The 19464-nt window shown below is 40.5% G+C and overlaps 1 protein-coding gene across 1 annotated transcript in view; it reads right to left on the reverse strand.

The window, feature by feature from the left end:
• LOC139727359 (partitioning defective 3 homolog) overlaps positions 1 to 19464 on the reverse strand; it is a 125552-nt gene that overhangs the window by 64656 nt on the left and 41432 nt on the right. The window contains exon 2 of the mRNA XM_071638319.1: positions 16253 to 16357. Coding sequence (XP_071494420.1) covers positions 16253 to 16357 — 105 coding nt within the window. The remainder of the gene's footprint in view (positions 1 to 16252; positions 16358 to 19464) is intronic.

Below are 19464 nucleotides of genomic sequence, written 5' to 3' on the forward strand. Positions count from 1 at the left end.
TCCATGTTTCGGATCCCGCTCTTTCAAAAGCTCTCAAGATTTTTGTGTTTTGTGCATTGCCGTTACTAACTTCGCGTTTATGTGCTTCTTTCGCAATAAAACTCGAATTAAGATGTACACAGCGATAGAGGCTCAGCTCAGTAGATACTTGCCTCCAGTGACAATATTCTTGTGTACAACAAAAGAGTTTGTGAGCCCATTAGCGCAATGTCTATTCATACCTATACCTGGTGCCCGATCGATACTTTCATTGTTTGATGGCACATGGTATTGTAGTTGACCATGGAAAGGGGATACTGTCATAATAGGCCTACAGCTTGACTGTTTCTGCACAGGAGGAATACCAACCTGTCCATTCTCAAGTCGACCTGCAAAGAGAATCTCGCTTTTGAGCATTTCAGGCTCTTGGAGAATTATGGGAGGAACGGGTTAAGAAAACTCATTTAAACTATGAATGTAATTATCCCTCTTCCCTGGTTATGTAATGGGCTGTTTAGAGCTCATCAGTGAAGATTGAAAGTAAGCCTACTTTTTGCAAAGCGTATTATAATGACAACTTGTGCAACAATAATTAACCTGGCTATTTGTTAACTGGCAAAATGTAATGTTTGGGCTTATTTTCTTATAGGTCAGCAAGACGATATGCGGATTCCGTAAAGTTCTGGGTAAAACCTAATGTCCTGAGAGAAGACTTACTAATTTACCCGCGCTTGGAACGGATAAGTCTACCGACTCTCACCAGGAAAAATTTCTTCAGTACTACATACAGTGCTAGCCGTATATAGTGTATGATAGGTTATCTTTATAACAGGCGGGAAGGACAGTGCATCTTCTACAAATGATTTGTCTCTCGTGGAAGAAAACCCGTCTCCTTGCGTGAATTTTAGCTCCTTTTTCAAGCTTGCGGGAAACGCGATGGATGGACCAAACGTAATCACAAAGCGAGGAACATCGTTGTGAACATAAAAACTGAGAAATATGCAAGAAACAGTAACGGTCATTTTCATCTCTGTCTGCAATTAATTATTCCAAAATTTCGTTAATCACATAGAATGCAATTAAGTTCGTTTTGATGAATATTCAAGAACACACACACACACAAAATAAAAAAGTTATTCCGAAAGTTCGTGAACTAGAAAACGAAATGAATGCCTTAATCTTATTATATTTTGTTAGGATATAATTATATTCCACTGCTTGAAACGCAGTGAAGGGGGGGGGGGTCATAAAGCTGTTCGTAAAGATACGAACGACTTACGAGTGACTGATGATAAGTTCTTGTGCTGAATTATGGAAATTCTGATAAGTATAGCACATCAGAACTGATCACCAGTCGCTCGTAAGTTGTTCGTAACTGTACAAACAGATTTATTAAACGCCCCCCCCCCCCCCCCCCCGTAACACAATAATGTGATACTAGAAAGCTTTAATGTCATGCTGAGTTGAGTAACCAAGTCAGTGGTACTTCATATTTTATGCAGTGTTTCAAAGTGACAGATTATGAGAAAGATACATGTATGTATCAATGTTACATTCGTGTGTATACATTAATTTTGATGGTTTATAGTACTGTTGTACATGCAATTACCATGATCTCGGCAGACGACTGACCAGCACCAATGTCTCAATTGGCTTTCCTATGCTTTTTACGTCGCCTACAGAATGGGTATCCTCTGGTCCTTTCAATTCAGGTATTCATAATTGCTTATAAAGCACCCTCTTTAGTTTTTACAATCGGAAGGGAATAGCAGCAAGAAACATCCTCGTTTAAAAGAGGCTTTTCTTAATAGCAGGTATGCCCTTTTTCTTCTGCTTCCCTTGTTTTGGGGCAGCAATAACAGCCATGGAGCTACAAGCAACAAAACTTGTAGCTCCTTGCTAAAGATGCACCCGACACACAAAAGCGCACCGACGTATTCATTTTGCGGCACGGACACAAACACACCGAAGTTCACTTCAGGCTGCCGTATTGGTCGATGATAGATACCGTCTTATAATTGGATGATTTTCTTTGACTCCTCATATAGAATGCTTTCGCCTTATGAAGTGACAGAGGAGGAGCGTAAACGCCGTCGTGCGTCGCTATAAAGAACGACTGCTGTATTGTTTCGTTTAGGGAAAGAATCTGGTTGTGAGCTTGAACGGAAACAGAACCTGAATTTTAAGAGATTGTCATGGTTTTGTTTGTTTACTTGTTCGTTCGTTTGTTTGGTTGTTCGTTTGTTTTTGCTTTTTAGAAAGTGAACTACTGACAATAGCGTACAAATATTCGTATTTAAGGTTTAAAGGGATGTGGAATTGGATTATGTAAAGCTAAAAGCCGCGTTTACACATGTTCACGGCAACCACGGCAGTCACATTTCAGGCCATCACGGACAAAATGGGACGGACGTGAAACAACGCTGTGAGACGAGATAGGCAAATGTGACAGGCCGTGATTGCCGTGGATGCCGTGTCACATTCTTAAACTGTTAAAAAAAAAAATTGCCACGGCAGTCCCGGTGCTAATGAGGAATTTTGTATGCCTTGATAAAATGGGATGAATGCAATGAAACACGACGGCACGTAATAGACCCTAACAAAACTTGGAGGCGGTCCGCAGCGGGACGGAAAATATTGATAGTCTATAGCCTGATCAGACGCCGTGAGAACAGCGTGTGATAGCTATAGAAGTTCGCCGGGGCGAGGACTGGAACGATCCGAACAAGACTTAGAATGCGAAGGTGGGGGGGAGGGGGGGGGGAACAGGAGAATGTCTCAACTGCATATACTAGTATACCCACAGCGCACTGCATCTCGGGCAAATACAACGTGGCCGCCGGGAACATGGTGTAAACGTAGCTTTAGAGTCTGTAGAATCCACATTTATATCTATAGGCATAACTAAAACTTGATTTCTCGTGACTCTGACACACTTTGACAGACTTTGACAGATTTCTGTGCACAACATGTACATGTAATATTCAATTCCACACACATACACACACACACAAAAGATCTTCGACCTCCTAGACCATTCTCCCGCCCATCATTCTCTCTCTGCATCTTTTTCTGTTGTTATTTTGTTCCACCTAATATGGGGATGTATTCTATGTTCGGCAATAATAGCGCGTTTCATCGTGTTTTGTTTTGTTTTGTTTTATTTCCTTTTTATATTTAGATCGGAAAAGCAATATAGACGGGAGGTAAAATTCTTGAAGCAACTATACAGTTTCAATTTTTAGTTTGACATCGTTCTTATATTTTGATGTTCGTTGCACCTGTAAGGTTCTTGTAATGCAAAAGTTAAATAAGATTCGCTATAATATTCTCGAAAATTCCCTCTGCCGTATTGATATTCGTTAATGTGAAAAATAAATACGATTCATTAATCCGAAACCGCACGAATTTTGTGATTCTAAGGGTGCATTTATCGGGATATTAAATTAATTACGTTACTCTGAAAACGAATAACACAACTTGTTCCTTTTAATTTCTGGGATTAACAAAACATCAGAAAGCAGAGCTTATTTAATTTTCGGATTTTTAGTCTGGCATTGGGGGTTAGTAGTTCGGAAAATAAGTATGGAAAATCTTTGAGGCAAGAAAATAATTTGAATTCCTATTATGGCATCGTTATTTCCTTTGCCTTATGTTCATTATTCCGAAAGAAGAATAAGGTTCGTAAATCCGATGGTTCTTTTTGCTTAACCCGCAAAACACGCAAATTTGATATGCCTTATGTAATGTGTTAATCCAAAATTGTATTAGGGCTCGTTAATACCATTTGTGGCATTATTCCGAAGGTTCGTAAATGTGAGAATGAATTACGTGCATGGTACGAAACTTATGTCATTTTTGGCTAAAAGAAAATTAAAAACGCCGAATCTTTTCCTGTGACGGGAATATATGGGTTTATTTCTGAACGTGACATCGTTTGAACTTCTTTGCACGATATTCATCATTCCGGGGAAAAAAAAAAATATTCAGATGGTTCATTCATCCGAAAATGGAAAAAAAGGTGGGTGGTTTATCTGTAAAGAAATTATCATATTCGTGGTAAGAAACTTCGTTTTCGTATCAGCTATATAACGTCCGAAATTTCGAAACTTATATAAAAAAGAAAAGCGAACCATCAGCATAATAACAAACTTTAGCGAATCGTAACAGGTTTTTTTTTTTTTTTATCAATCGAGCAGTGTGGAATAACAAATCCGACATTTGTTCTAGCATGGTATTGAGCAGAATGTTACTGCTATTCACTTCCAAAAGTAAAAGCAATTATCTGACATTTATTCTGGCATCTTCTGGAGCCGAATGTGATTGCTATTTACTTTCGAAAGTAAAGCAAATATCCGACATTTATTTAATCACCATACGGAATTGAATATTACTCTGATTCATTTCCGAACGTCAAAGGAAACATTCGACATTTATTTTAGCATCTTCCGGAGCTGAATGTTATTGCTATTTACTTTCGAACATAAAAGCAAACATCAGAAATTTATTTTATCATCATACAGAGTTGAATATCATTATTATTCATTTCTGAACGTCAAAGCAAACATTCGACAATTATTTCACCATCTTCCGGAGCCGAATGTTATCCTTATTCATTTCCGAAGGCAAAATCAATTGTCTGACATTAATTTAAGCACCGTACGGAGCTGACTCTTACCGTTATTAATTTCCCAAAGTATAAGCAAACATCCGACATTTATTTTAGTATCATACGGAGTCGAATATTACCGTTATTCATTTCCAAAATTAAGAGTAAACATCTGACATCTATTTTAGCATCTTACGGAGCCGATTGTTACCGCTGTTCATTTTCGAAAGTAAAGGCAAACATCTGACTTTTTTGGTGGCCCGATCGTACCAAAATCTTCATTTCTGAAATTTCGGTGTCCCGACGCGCGTTTTTGGTGGCCCCGTAAGTGTCGAGCCTTGACTAATGTCATCGAAAAGTAAACCAGAATGCAACTTCTCGCTTGTGAATTATTGCTTGTGAATAATCGCAAAACTTTGGCAAAACTTTTGGAATACCAATCCTGTTCATGACGCTTGGAAACTGCGAGTCGTGAGAATTTTGCGAACTCGTGCAATGTTACTCCGTAGCGTATGCGAGCATGTGGAGTCGCAATCTGAAGTGCGCGATTTCTCTCACTCGTTTTTGCCACGCGATTTATTTTAACTTGCAAGAACGATGTGGAATTCTGGCGTCCACCGTGAATTGTGCACTTGCCGGCGCAAATTGTTCTTTTCAAAGGTGAAGCCGTGCGCGGAAAGCACGTGGTTGGGATAATCCTTGCGTTCCTAAAGCGGAGAGGAACGCCATGAATGCGACTTGTGAGCAAGCCCGTTCTGTTGCGTCCAAGGAACGCCCTCATTAGGCTGATGAATAGAGGGATTAAACCCCCCATTCTGCACGCAGGAGGAATAGGGGCGTCCCCTAACAAAAGGAGGAACGCGAGCATTCCCCACGCGGCCGAACGCTCGCTATATTAAATCTGTCACGCCTAAGGATAGTCCCGTACCAACGGTGGGGCTAAGGCCCCCCCTTAGCCCCACCGTTGGTCCGGGGCTAAGCAAAATTTTACAAGTGTAAAAAGCCCTTAAGTCAGAGTGAGTAAAAGGGCTTCCCGCTTCTTCCTCCTGCTTTTCCTCTTCCTCCTCCTCCCTCTCCTCCTCCTTCTTCCTTCCTTCATCCCCATTCACTATTGATTTCCACTGATACCCTTGCCCTTTTTTCTGTATGAAAGAAAAAAGAAATAACAGAAGGCTGTTGTGTATATTTGGATAGGGGAGTTGAGAGACAGCCAGTGCAGATCACTGTTTTGACAATCAATCAGCTCCCAACATTAGATGCTGACAAAGTTCCCTCGCAATGTTTTAGCGTCATGTCACCCCATGATGGTGTGTTTGTGTATTCGTCCCTGCAAAACCACTGTAATTTTCCCACATTATGAAGCCAGACCTCGTACTTGGGACAATTCAATGCTGCAAGAGTCTTGTAGTCCCTTCTGCAAGTCATTCAGTCTTTCTTTGCCCTTCAAATACTATCCCCGAACATTCAACACGGCAAGTTGCAATGTGCCCAATCAATGCCCCCCCCCTCCCCTATCCCCACCCCCTTGTATGACGCTACACCTGTAACAAGTTGTCATTAACAATCAATTACCTACATTCATGAATGTTTGTGGATGTTATCCCACTGACAGAAATGATGTTATTAATTTCAATTTGTCTGTATTTTTCATCATGTATAGTCTCTGAAAGGCCTCAATCCAGTTTCTGATGTTATCATCGCTTAATGGCATAATTTGCCAAATTAACATTCATATCATTCACAGCATTTAGCCTACGTCATTTGTTTCTTTCCGCGTAATGTTCAAAAGGTCTTGAGTCATATTTTCGCGCAATGATTATCTAATAATATGCATCACAACCAGGCTTTTATCTGGCAGAGGGAGATGCCTAGAAACAAATGTTGACACATCTCTCTGGTTAACATTATTTGGAGACAATTACACGTCTTCAGAGTTGAATAATTCATCCAAGAAAACAACTCCCTTTATGGTTCAGGGTTTGCTCTTTACAACATATCTTTTAAAAATATCAAGGCAAGATGGGCCTCTTGTAAATGGCAGGGGAGAAGAAGAACAGAAAGACAGCCATAGTAACACATACACTGTAAGTACAACAAACCTTACTTTATGATCATCTTTCTGCAATGTTTAAAGCTAGAAATAGAATTTGACTCTGTCTCTGTTGAAATGACAAGGTCACCAAATAGACTATAAATTATCAATTTGAAGACAGTCTTTCTTATTAAGATGAATTGACTGGAGATGGCCTGTACAATCATTGGATTAGATTGCTCCTACATATTAAAGCACTGCTTCATTTCCATTATTCAAAACCATTTTGGCCTTTGATCACTACTGGATCAATATTAAAGCAGATGCCTCCGTGTCCTTTATACAGAGGCACACAGACACAAAGTGGGTGACCCATCTATTCTGACCTTGTCAACAACAACAATAATAACACAACCACACACACAAACACACAAACACACACACACTCACACACACACACACACACACACAATTGACCTAGTTAATTTCTCCCACAAGACAGCCAGTATGCTCCTGCAATACTTGCTGCAAGCCAACATGTAGAAATGTACAACTGGCTGAGCTCCACATATCTCACGAGTCAGCCCGCAAGAAGTAGTAGGCTTTACCTTCCTCCTGTACAGCAAGCGGCAAATTTGCTCCCTGGTCATTTCAATTACTCCAATTATTCAGGCACTAAGTCAATTGCTTTCCCCAGGCAAGAAAGTCAACGCACGTGATGTAAATCTTTTTTTCTTCTTCTTCTTTGCATTGGGTTTAGAAGACAGAATATTCATCCTGCTGGCTCTTTAAAGGGAAAGCGTACCCACAGGTTCAATTTGACAACAACTAATATGAAATAGTGAAGCCTCATTCAAAATGTGACCAACCTTCAGCCAGTAATGGAATGTACAGATCACATCCCCCAAAAAAGGGATATCTTGATCAGTAACTAGTGTCCAACATTGCCCGTTTCCTCAACTTGCCCATTGGACAAGTAAAATCATATCTTTACTGGCCTGAAAGAAAAAAGTACTTGCCATGAGCTCTTGATTTTGACATCACAGTCAGCATTAGGTCACCAGTTGTTTCTCTTAAATCTTTCTTCATGAAATAACATAGGGCCTACATGTAGGCGCCTACCTACAGTAACCTCAGATGAAACAGCCATGTATCCATACATAGGTGAGATAGTTTTGAGTAGATGCTATGAGGTGGTTTTTGAAATCCCTTACAGTGTCCTAAATGAACCAAGAAGAAACTTCCTCTTTTTTATCTCTGACACTGCAATACACTCATGATTTGAGTGATTTAAGCAAATGCCTTACAATAATACATCTGAGAGGAATTCAATCACACAAATCCAATATGATTTTACACATCATAATACAGAGTCCAGATAAATATGAAATTATGTAGGCCTAAATGCATTTTAACAGCTCATTATCAGTGTTACGCTTGAGAAAAATAAAACATTTTGTGATTAAAGGTCTTGTTTACCTTTGTCAACAGTGATTTAAAAAATGTTCAAGATATCAAATTTGATGCATATGTGTAGGTCCGTTGTATCACAAAACATCCTACCATATAACATTTTCGCAATAAAGCCTAAAATATAAGGAGATAAAATCAGTATTTTTCTCATCAAACCATAACTGTAGATGATTTAGTCTGGCAACATTTTTATTATAACTACTGTTTACAATTTGTGCATTTAAAAATACTCAACATTGATTATAATACGGATTCAAATTTTTACGGTGATCGTTTCTATCCTAAACTCATATTTTGGAACTATTTTAAAGCACTAATGCTGGGTTTTTGTTTCATCTGCAAATGGTGAATTATGCCTTTAATGTTTTAAAGATGATTCTTCATACTTACTACACTCATCTGGCATATTAAAGTGATTTGTACAAAACAGGTAACAGATTGTTCTATTCTTCTTGGGGACGGGCAGCCAAACATTATGTCAAATGGCCTGGATTGGGAGGGGGGGAGGGGTGTGAAGGATTTATTCTCTACTTCAAACAACATCTACTCAGGAAATGGATGCATCTGGAATCCATGATTCACATAAATATGGGACCAGAATTGGTTCACAGTCCTCAAAAGACAAATTTCCCATCTACAAGAATATCATGTTATGTACAAGGCGGGCAGCGCTTTAATTCGATGTAACAGGATAGGAACAGATGGAGTGTTTCCCAGTTCCACATGTGACCTTCCACCCAACTGGACTGAACAGGGAACAGGAGATGTTGCAATTTGTGGCACAAATGAGCGTGCCCTGCCTGGTAAAGACATACCATGCACTGGGCACATGAATGTCAGTCTTGCAACGCATTAATAGGCCATTCGAGGTGAAACACTTGAGAAGTGTAGGACCACCACCTACGGATGAAAAGTCTAGATACAGTTTGCGCATCACCTGGGAGCGGTATAAACCCAAGAGTTCACTCTTGGGCTAATATGTGGCATACCTATGGTTTTGGGGGCCACTTGATCAAATATTTGCTCAGTCAATACTGCCATATGTGGCAGGTACAGTGTTCATGAGGGCACAATTTATACAAAGTAGGACATTCCCTGAGGTGTTGATTCCTTGTTCCTATTAAACTGGAAGACAACCTGCATGTCCTGACATTCATGGTCCAGAAAAAGCTACAGTTCAGAGTAATTGGTAGACATTTAGCTTCGTTTCCCAGCCCCATCCCACCCACTGAAAGTGGGAAATGCTCTTCACTTTGGGAATATTTTTGTGTAAAAAGATAAATAAATGATCAAGGAACTAATGAAAAAAATGATAGGGCCTACATGAAAAATTGAATGAAATAATAATAATAATAAAGAGAGATAAAAAGTACAATAAAATAACATTTAACAATCCTAACATGTACTAGTGATACATGTTATCTAAGATCATGATGTACGTGAACAAAATTGGAATGTTAATGAAGAGCAGGTATAAATTTCTACAATACAGAGTGTAGGCCTACATATATGTAGCTTTTCGTAAATGTTTGTCCATCACAGTAAACACTGCATGCATAGTAGTTTACATCTTTACCAGTCCCACCTCACCCCCCCCCCCCAACCTTCAAGGAAACGAAGGCTGTTGAAGAGCATTTGGAGCCTGACGCGCACAAATCGATGACTGTTTACCACCAAGCGGCCAGCGAAAGAGGCATTTTCGGGGCGAGGTCCCCCGGTTTGGTATAAGTGGGGCCACTTGGGGTCACCTGCAAGCCCTCCGTGGCGGCTGGCCTAGGGGACACCAAGAAGTGGTGATGACAGTATGTTGGCAGCCTGTATCAAAACACAGGCGGCTACCCTGTCACTGGCGACAGCTCACATTATAGGCCTACACACTCTCAAGACCACTAGAGGGGGGAAAAAAAGAACAGGAAAGAAATTCTTCTCTACAGCTAAAGAAAATGGCATTCCCCATCGCCAGAAAGTCAGTCACGCAATCGACAGGCCGCTACCAATATTTGTTTTCGTCCCTTCATTATCAATTCCTTTCTTCTGCCTTTAATTCTTGCCTTGTCACAAGTCACAAAGATGGATCTGAGTGTAAAGCCTCAACTTGTGTGTATTATCTATCATTCCCCATACACTCAAAAGGCCTCTTTGGCACTGGTATCTGTCATTGAGCGTGTTTCTACTGAGCACCTCACATCCCTGGCATCGCCGCGAATTTTGTCCAATGCAGCATCTCGTATTTTCTGAACACTCGAGCTGTTTCTACTGAGCGATAAAATACGAGGTGATGCAAAGGTGACGTGCAAATGCGGCGCATTCCGGAAGTCAGGTATTTTTAAGTCACAGATTGGGTCACGCGCGCACTGCCTGACAATATAAAATGAAATAACGCAGTGTAAAATCAAAGTACCGGTAAGTGATGAGGGCTTAGTAATGCAATAAGTTAGGCTGTTAATCATGCGAACAATAGACGATGAATGCCAGAATTCACATGTAACGTAACGTATAGGGCCTATAACACGTACACAAGCGAGTTGGTACAAACAAACAAAGCATGATGCGAACACGGTCGCTGTGTGTACACACATATTTTGTACACATGTGTCGAAGGACTGTGTGCGATGAACCGATTGAAAAGCGTGGGGAGAAATTTTAGACGTCCGATACACCACGAATTTCGCTACCCGGTGTGTTTCTACTGAGAATCGTCCTTCGCGTCACCACGCATCGACCATCTCAATAGGTGGACGACGGAGCACCTCGCATCACCCGGCATCGGCCACTTCCCGATCTGTTTCTACTGAGGAAAAATTTGAGGTGTCACCACGCATCGGCCGGTATCACCACACATCGGCTGGCATCACCTCGAATTTTCGTCGCTCAGTAGAAACACGCTCATAGGCTCAGAAGTTGCAGGCACATGTTACACTTGCTTAGTGCAAGTGTGCGTGGTATTCTATTGCAAGAAACAATGGATTTTACAAATCACCTATTTGTAACTACAAGTAGGCTTATATGTTTGAGTGCTGAGAATGCATTAAAATCATGAGGTCTATTCTTATTCAGTTGTGATATGAATGCAGAGTGTACATCTGCATTCACAAGATTACAGAGTTTAAATTTAGCTGAGTTGACAAAAAATGTCTGTTTGAGATTTCCTTGCATCTTTTCAAATCAAATGCAACTCATTTTCTCCTCACATTCCCTACAAACTAAGATTTTTCAATCACTTTTTTTTCCAACTAGTTTCCTTGAAATACTATCTAGATTAACACAGTACAGAGAACAGAATTACATAGAGTAAGAGAGCAGAATTACATAGAGTAAGAGAAAAAGTTTCCTCAAATTACCATCTAGATTCAAACAGGACAGAGAACGGAAGTACATAAAGTAGAAAGAGAAAAAGTTAAAGCACTTGTAATACTTCAGTAGGAAAGAGGGTGATTGTGGTATGTTTGGTTTTTGTTTATATGCTTGAGTTGTGTGTTCCTCCAGTTTTTTTGAGTGACACAAACTTCGCAGAGATGCGTATGACTGAATTCCAAACACCAAATCAGCAACTTGTTAGAATCTTGAGCTCGCCCAATTTACCAACATTTACGATTGCCATAACAACACTTCACTAGAGGTTGAGGGATTAATTGGTATCCCAGGAGACTCTGATTGGTCAGGGGGCAGCCGAGGTCAAGCAAAGGTCAAGGGTTAGGGAAGAATCCTCCCTTATCTTCCAGCCACACCTACGGAAGGATCATGTTTCTATTAAAATTCTATACACACCTTGGGCACAAATTTGCAACAATGCTGCATGTCACAGGGTAGAGATGCTACCACAACTCAACACACCCTGAACTGGTAAACACGCCTCCAGGGAGTAATCATAAAGACCGCAAGTCACCAATCTTCACTTAACAAGGTCTTCTTCCATTTTTCCCTCTTTTTTTATCAAAATATACATTGGCTGCACCACAAAGAAAAAAAGAAAACCGGGGTTGTTCTTCTCTGCACCATATTTTGTACAGCCAATGAAAAGTACAGAAATGTGATTCTCCTACACTGATGCACCTCTGGTCAAATCCTTTCTTTCATACCATTGTAATCGATAGTATTTGAAGTATACAACATTGCAGATCTCAAAATACACTTCATACTAAGTGTACATCGTGTGTGCAAAAATATCATTTTGTCTGTTTCATTTGCCTTTATTTTTTTCTTGTTAATTCAAGAAGGCACACATGGTAAAGCAGAAATGGCAGCTGCATACAACTCTATGCAGCCATACTGAGCATAACTTGGGCAACCTACAGAGCTGATAATATGTTTGTAGTTCAATCAAGTCTTCTCATGGCATAAATTCTTTCTCCATCTCTGAAAACACAGAGAACAAATGTTGCAGTGAGAATAGAGCATGTCTCATATACACATGTAGCTAGGACTGCCCTTCTACAAGGAAAACTTTAATATTATGGAGCAGATACTCATGAGAAGGGCTTAAAAAGTTACACCAACATCATTGAGCGTCATTATCCACTCTAGACAAAGAGTACTCAGTTCATTCCGTGGTCCAATGGTGTACCCTGTGCTCTGAATTACAATAAAATGGCTGCATACAGAGTTTATAGACGGACACTATCTACAACAGGCAACTCCACACACAGCACTGTACTTGTACATATATGTAAAAAGCATGAGTACTTTTCAACCATCCTCAGGAAAGGAAGCATTCTCACACAACCACCAGGATTGCTCAACTTTTGCACCAAATGATATGCCTTAATGTTACATTTTTAAATATCCCCAACAGGAAGTGCTATGCAATAATAAAGGCGGTTCCTTAACCCAATCTCTACCGAATTCTGCAATCCCTTGATACACTTTTGAACATGACTAATCCATCCCCCCCCCCCCCCCCCCCCATATCGCTGCTGGCAATGAGTGAACGAATAGAAAATGAGGGATACGCTGACTTACTTAAAAATCAGGGCGGAGACAGGTGAACCCAGGTAGGAAATGAATCTGTCAATTTGAACCAAATTTCGGGCCAGACAGGGGTGGACCGCTTAAATGGTCGGCAAGCTGGCTGGCTGGCTGGCTGGCCGGCTGGCAGAGTGGTAGAGATGCAATCCTGAAAGATTTTATTGATTTACGAACTTGCCCCAGACTCTCCCCCTGATAGGAGCAGGAATTCCTGCCACTAGTTTGCCCATGACAAGCATCTGAACTCGGGGAGGGTTTAATGAATGGAATATGGAGTGCACCAATGAAGGATTCCTCAGAGGGCATAATGAGCCCAATTACCGGCAATGACCCCAATTACGACGGGCCATGAGTTGATCTCCATTCATTTATTTACGGCACTATGGGCCAGGATATTTCTCCATCTTCCCCTCCCCCTTCTCATCTCATTTTGATAGCATCACCAAGAGTCAATTTTATAGCTTCATCACTGCCAAGTTTAACTAAAACTACCAAGCACTGACTGTATCCCTTTCCAAATTAAATACAAAAATCAGTTTCTTTCCTTTTTTAATTTGGACGGCCATGATTTTTTTTTTCCATCTTCATTGTCATAATTAATTAAATCTTTGCAAAACAGCAAATATCAATTCTTCAGGGAGAATGACATTCATCAGACCTCCTCCCTCCCCCTTGATTAACATGTCTGAATAGCCAGTCATTAGGAACCAATATCTGTAGCATCCTCACGTGGGTAAATTCATAGATTCTTGGTGCTTCAAAACCACTAGACCACTAGTCGAGGGAACAAAGAGCATAAAATTAATGGACATCTGCCTAACAAAAATACAGGACCCTTTATAGCTGATACCTATTCAGGAACATGAGAGAAAATTTGTTCTTCTAAGTGCCATGACATTATAACTTTCTGTGATCCAACCCTATTTCAAACAGCACATCATGGGAGATACATCATGTATCTTTAATATCAGGGACAATTGTATTTCATAAAAAATAGTGAAATGACAAGCCACAAAAGTTTCTACACCAAGAATACACCATTAATCATTGCTTCTCCAATCACATCCTGCCCTGGCATTTTCATTTCAGTTTACAATATGATGACAGAAACATTACTTCATTGCCCTGAAAATGACATCACTTGGGGTATCTAATAGCTCGTCCAGAGACTACTAAATGCACCATAAATTACTGCAAACTAGGCCGTTTCTTCAGAGGGCAAACATTTTGACAAATTATACCACTTAATTTGAGTAAACTGCTCTGTACTATGATACGGGCGGGGCTTTTGAACAATTTGTACAGTTGTCTTGGTTTAACTCCAATTGAAAATGTCTTGGTGGTACATGTATGTGTAGTAAAGTGAACTTATTGCACATGTCATTTATGTCTGTGTTTATATGTGCATTGATAGCTACAATCTTGGAGCTGCAACAACACTGATTTTCACAATTCTTATTTCAAGAAGAATTAACCATCTTTTACTCCTATAATTTGTCACAAAAATATTCCCACACTAGGAAAGCTAAAAGAAGCATGATTTCCAATACTTTTTTATTTTCTACTGTAACTGTAAATGGGCTTAAATGGGGAAAACATTTTATTTTTAAAGATTGCTGAGGGCATGTTAGGGAGCTCAGGCAGTCACGACTCCACAGCAAATGATGCTTTTAGACTTATGATTGATCACAAGCGAAATGTAACGGCTCATTGACTAATCTCCAGGGAGCAGTACAGACCTTGTTGAAGGATATAGACCAATGCAAAACAAAACGATACAAAAGAACAGAAAAAAATGAGAAAGCAGTATAAACAAAAACAAAGAATAAATGCAGTCTCCCTGTCGCTGGTTTATTTAAGGAGTCATGATCGAGAATTTCTGCAAGATGAAGAAGTTCAGGGCAACAATTAGGAGGGTGTGGTACATTTATGTGTGATGACAGCCATGGTAGGCTAGAAAGAAGGTAGTCTTATACTGTGAAGATCATTTTCATTGAGAGTTAGAGGCCTATCTCACTGGAGAAGACATTGCCGCGACTGCCATGACTGATCAGTTGCAGCCACTCATGCAACTCGAAAGATCAAAACATGGCTTGCGCTCTCGCCCAGAAAGCGACTCCAGGGCGACATCCAAGACGTCTCCCAACAAGCTGAAAAAGAATTTGCCCAGAAATCGCGGGGATGTCACCGTGACATCTCTGAGAAGTCTTCCTAGAGCAGTTGCGGACACATATCCGCAACGTTTCTACATCGGCACCAATAGCATGCCATGGCGTCTCCACAAGGTTGCAGACATGTCTCAGAGTCATCGCTTACATCAGTCTCCACAATGCAGCCACAACTATTTAGGGGATGTCACAGAGATGCCTCAGAGATGTCTCCAAGACCAGCTGGAGTCTAGGAAAAGTTTCTGAATAAAACTGAACAAATTTGATTCTCCAGTGACTCCCACCAGACCCAGCTAGTCTCCAGGAGAAGTTACCGAGACATCTCCGCAACCAGCAAGACTTTAGTCACCACCAGGTCGTAATTTTAATAGTCTCCGAGTCAATGAGGGTACCCACTTTAGCTCCTCAACTCCTTCCTTATTACAAGAGCACCTCTCCCATGCAGTGCAGTGATAAAATTATTGATAGGAAACACATGTATCAACTATCAGTGAATTGTCAATTACAACAACAGATATATCGGGGCGATGACAAACAACAAAAATTATAAGGAAATCATGATGATGATGATGATGGAGATTATGATCACACCAATGACACATACAATGATGATGATGACATTTTTATGACATTTGACAGCAATGGAGAAAATTATACTGAAGATGTTGATGTTGATGTTGATGATGATGATGATGAGGATGACATTGATAAGGAAGATATTTGCTTGGAGAGAGAAATTGAACAACATATTACATGAATATAAATTGGAGGATTGGGTTGCACACCAGTGCTGGGCGACGTGAATTAAAACCAAACGCAAAAATCATTTGAGTTAAGCCCTTCCACCAAATCCATGAGAGAATGACGGGGAAGGGAAAATAATGATAAGAAAAGGTCAATGGCATGGGGGGAGAAGTTTATTCTGAAATCAACCCCCTGGACTCCAACAAGTCCAAGTCATCTCTTAATTCCTGCAGATCAAGCTGCTTCAATTGGGGTAAAGCCTAAGTTGCTCTGGGCTCTTACCTTTTCCCGATCGTCTACGACATCGCACACGACATCATCAACGTCCAGTATTCCGCCCTCGTTCTGACTTGACAGGCTGTGGACATGCACCCAGTATTCAGCACCCTGCAAAACATGATGGAATATTCAAATCAAACCCATGCACTGTACAATTAATCAATCTTTTGTATGCTTTTAATGGCAGAAAATAGGCCATCAAAATTACAGACAATTTGTACATTGAACTCTCGCGAAGAAAACGAAAGGGAAGGGGGGCTTTATTGCTTACTAGTATACGAGCATTGCTGCATTACCTCAAGGAACTGAATAGACATAATGTACTTGTACATGGTACATACTAATATTCTTAGGGAAGTTACGGACTAGTTACAACAGTTCAGAGAATTCATGGTTTTCACACATTCTTTCACATCTTCATGTATTTCACCTGAGCACACTTTCAAACCAATCACAAAATTACAAAACTTCACTTTGTAAGCTGTTACCAATTGTAAAAAAAACCCACAAAAATAACAACACTAACACAAACAACAACAAGCGAACCATTATAAACTTCAATAATGTTCACTGGTATGAAATTCACACTATAGCTGAGGAAAGTGCCCTCTATAGCACAATGATGGCACCTTACAATATAAATTAGCAAATCTAGATGTCAACTGGCTTTGGTATTTGGGCATAATGCATGGTGAGTGAAATTACTTAGAGGCTACTTAGCATTTGATATGGCATGTGCTTCAGTAGAACATTGCCTGCATTTGAATCAAAGATGTACAAGGCTGTATCACTTGACATCACTTTCATGCACTACAGCAAGCTACATTGTATGCTAAACTTGTCCCCACCCCAACCCCCTTCGGGGTTTAAACTTAAAGGCAATACAAAGAATATACCGGTACTGCTACAGATGTATCACTTGAGCATAAAATGAGGCTTCACTGACCACGACCATCAGTCCAAAGTTATTCCACATTATATTCCACATACTAAGAATCTTGCTATAGGATTGGTCGGGAGCTGATCACGTGATAAAGCGTAGTTTTGCCCATCACATCACCTGAGAAGAAAAGTTCGTTACACTCTATGATGATAGTCATTTTGTTTCGCTGATCTCTTAGTCCTCACAGTCCTAACGTGTGATATAACTTACAATTTTTGAGTACGCGCGAAATAAAAGTGCGTTGCACTGTGTGCATTGCACTGTGGTCTATCATTTGACCTGGGTCAAGTGATAGCCCACAGTGCAACGCACTTTTATTTTGGTGTCACGCGCGGGGCGAGGAGCAAATTCGTTGTTCTGTCATCTACGCGCATACGTTTAAAGTAAACTACGTAGCCTAAGCCCTGAGGATACCTAAAGACAACTAAAATGGTTTCAGATGTGGAATAAAATGGGAATATCTAGGACCCTAGATGTGGAATATAAAGCAAATAATCAACTCTTAGTTTCAGGCAATGAGACAAACTATCACTTCCTCGGCGATCTGAATGTGTACGTCTACATCCAGATCGCCTCGGAAGTGATAGTTTGTCCCATCACCTTCACCAACGTTGATTATTTGCTTATTACTGCATTGACACGTCAGATGGCACATTTCTATGGTCCATTCTTCATAACACCGTACAGGTTGTCCCTGTTCCTTCTACTGTGGTCATTGCCTGTACATACAGTGCATTCAGTCATTTAGTGAGAGCGAACATACTGTACATATCCAGGCTCAGTCAACCAAGCATCAATACACACAGCTTTCTCAATCTATGGTGCCAATCAAACCTTCAAGCAGAACGGACATTTTGATGGTTGATGACCAATTCAGGCTGTACTGTCAAATCTACATGCACTAAATACCATATATGTGTTGTATGTTTGATATGTGCCCAGTTCAGCCTATAGGCCTACTGGGTGTAGTTTTACAATGATAAGCATCCACAAAGTGGAGTTTTCTGGAGTGTCATTAGTTACGTTCAGATGGCAGGCCCTAACCTCGAGGTTTAGCTCTTGCCCCCTAACTACGAAGTGTGTCCACATGACGAATCTTAAAACGACGAATCTTAAAACCGGAAGTTTCAGCCCACACTGCTAACAAGGCGTCTATTTATTCTTTAGTCGAACCCTGTCGGACTCGCTTACAGGTACATGTAGGCCTACTCTTTTTCTCTGTCATGGTATGCAGAGATAGCACTGCACTGATGACTTTATGCCTTTATGAAGATATTCGTCGAAAACATTTTTTTTTTTAGCGTCGGAGAAGAATATAGAATACAGTAGCGAGTTCGACGTGTTCAGTTTCCGAGATCAAGCGCATGGGAAGAAAAGATGATGTTGTTGTGTCGTGCGTCATACTAGGTTTTTCACGTGTAGGCCTAGTGTATTTGTGGTGTACGTTTGGGAGGTTGACCCGGAAGCAGAGGGAAATTGTGGGGGCTGGAGTTTACGGCGAGGTCACTCTTAACATCGAGTTCGTTGTGTTTTGTGTCTACACGGTGCTTAACTACGAGTGGGGACCCCCTGCAGCTCGTGGTTAGAGCGCTGACCATAAGATTTCTCGTGGCTCGAAACGTCGTGCAAACCTCAAGGTCTGCTAACTACGAGTGCGTCTTCACGGTCCCTAACTACAAGCTCTAACCTCAAAGTTTCCTAACTTCGAGGTTAAGGGCTCCCGTCTTAACGTAACTATTGAGTAAAGAGCCCAGAAAGGAAACTTTTTTTGCAAAACAAAACCTTCATTCTGGATAGTCCTACCCCTTTATGGCTTGTTATCTTTGTTTGTTTGCTTGTTTGTTGTTAACATCAGATGGTCCCCGACTCCCCTGCCTTCCAATCAGATTGCAGACATGCATCCAGAATCACATAAAACTGGATTGGGAAAAAATATATTTCTGAAGTGTGATTGGCATGGGTGCCTTTCATACTTAACAAAAGTAACTCATAAAGTGTTTCTAAAAACGCTTTGAGACAAGTTTTTTCATGCCAATCCAAATGGGGTCATTGACTTTTGTTTTTGTTTTTCCAGCGTACATCCAGAATCACGTTAAACTAGATTGGGAAAAAATATATTTGTGAGGTGTGATTGGCACGGGTTCCTTTCATACTTAAACCCGTTGAGGACTGTTTGATTTTGCTACAACACGCATTTCCCATAGACACCTGCCCAGTATCCAGGCAATTACCCCAAGTATACTGTAAAACACAATATTTTCGTGGCACAAAA

Source organism: Diadema antillarum, unplaced genomic scaffold (genome assembly GCF_040938485.1).
Source record: "Diadema antillarum isolate AM-2024a unplaced genomic scaffold, OU_Dant_1.0 seq00000127_RagTag, whole genome shotgun sequence".
In the NCBI taxonomy this organism is placed as follows: domain Eukaryota; kingdom Metazoa; phylum Echinodermata; class Echinoidea; order Diadematoida; family Diadematidae; genus Diadema; species Diadema antillarum.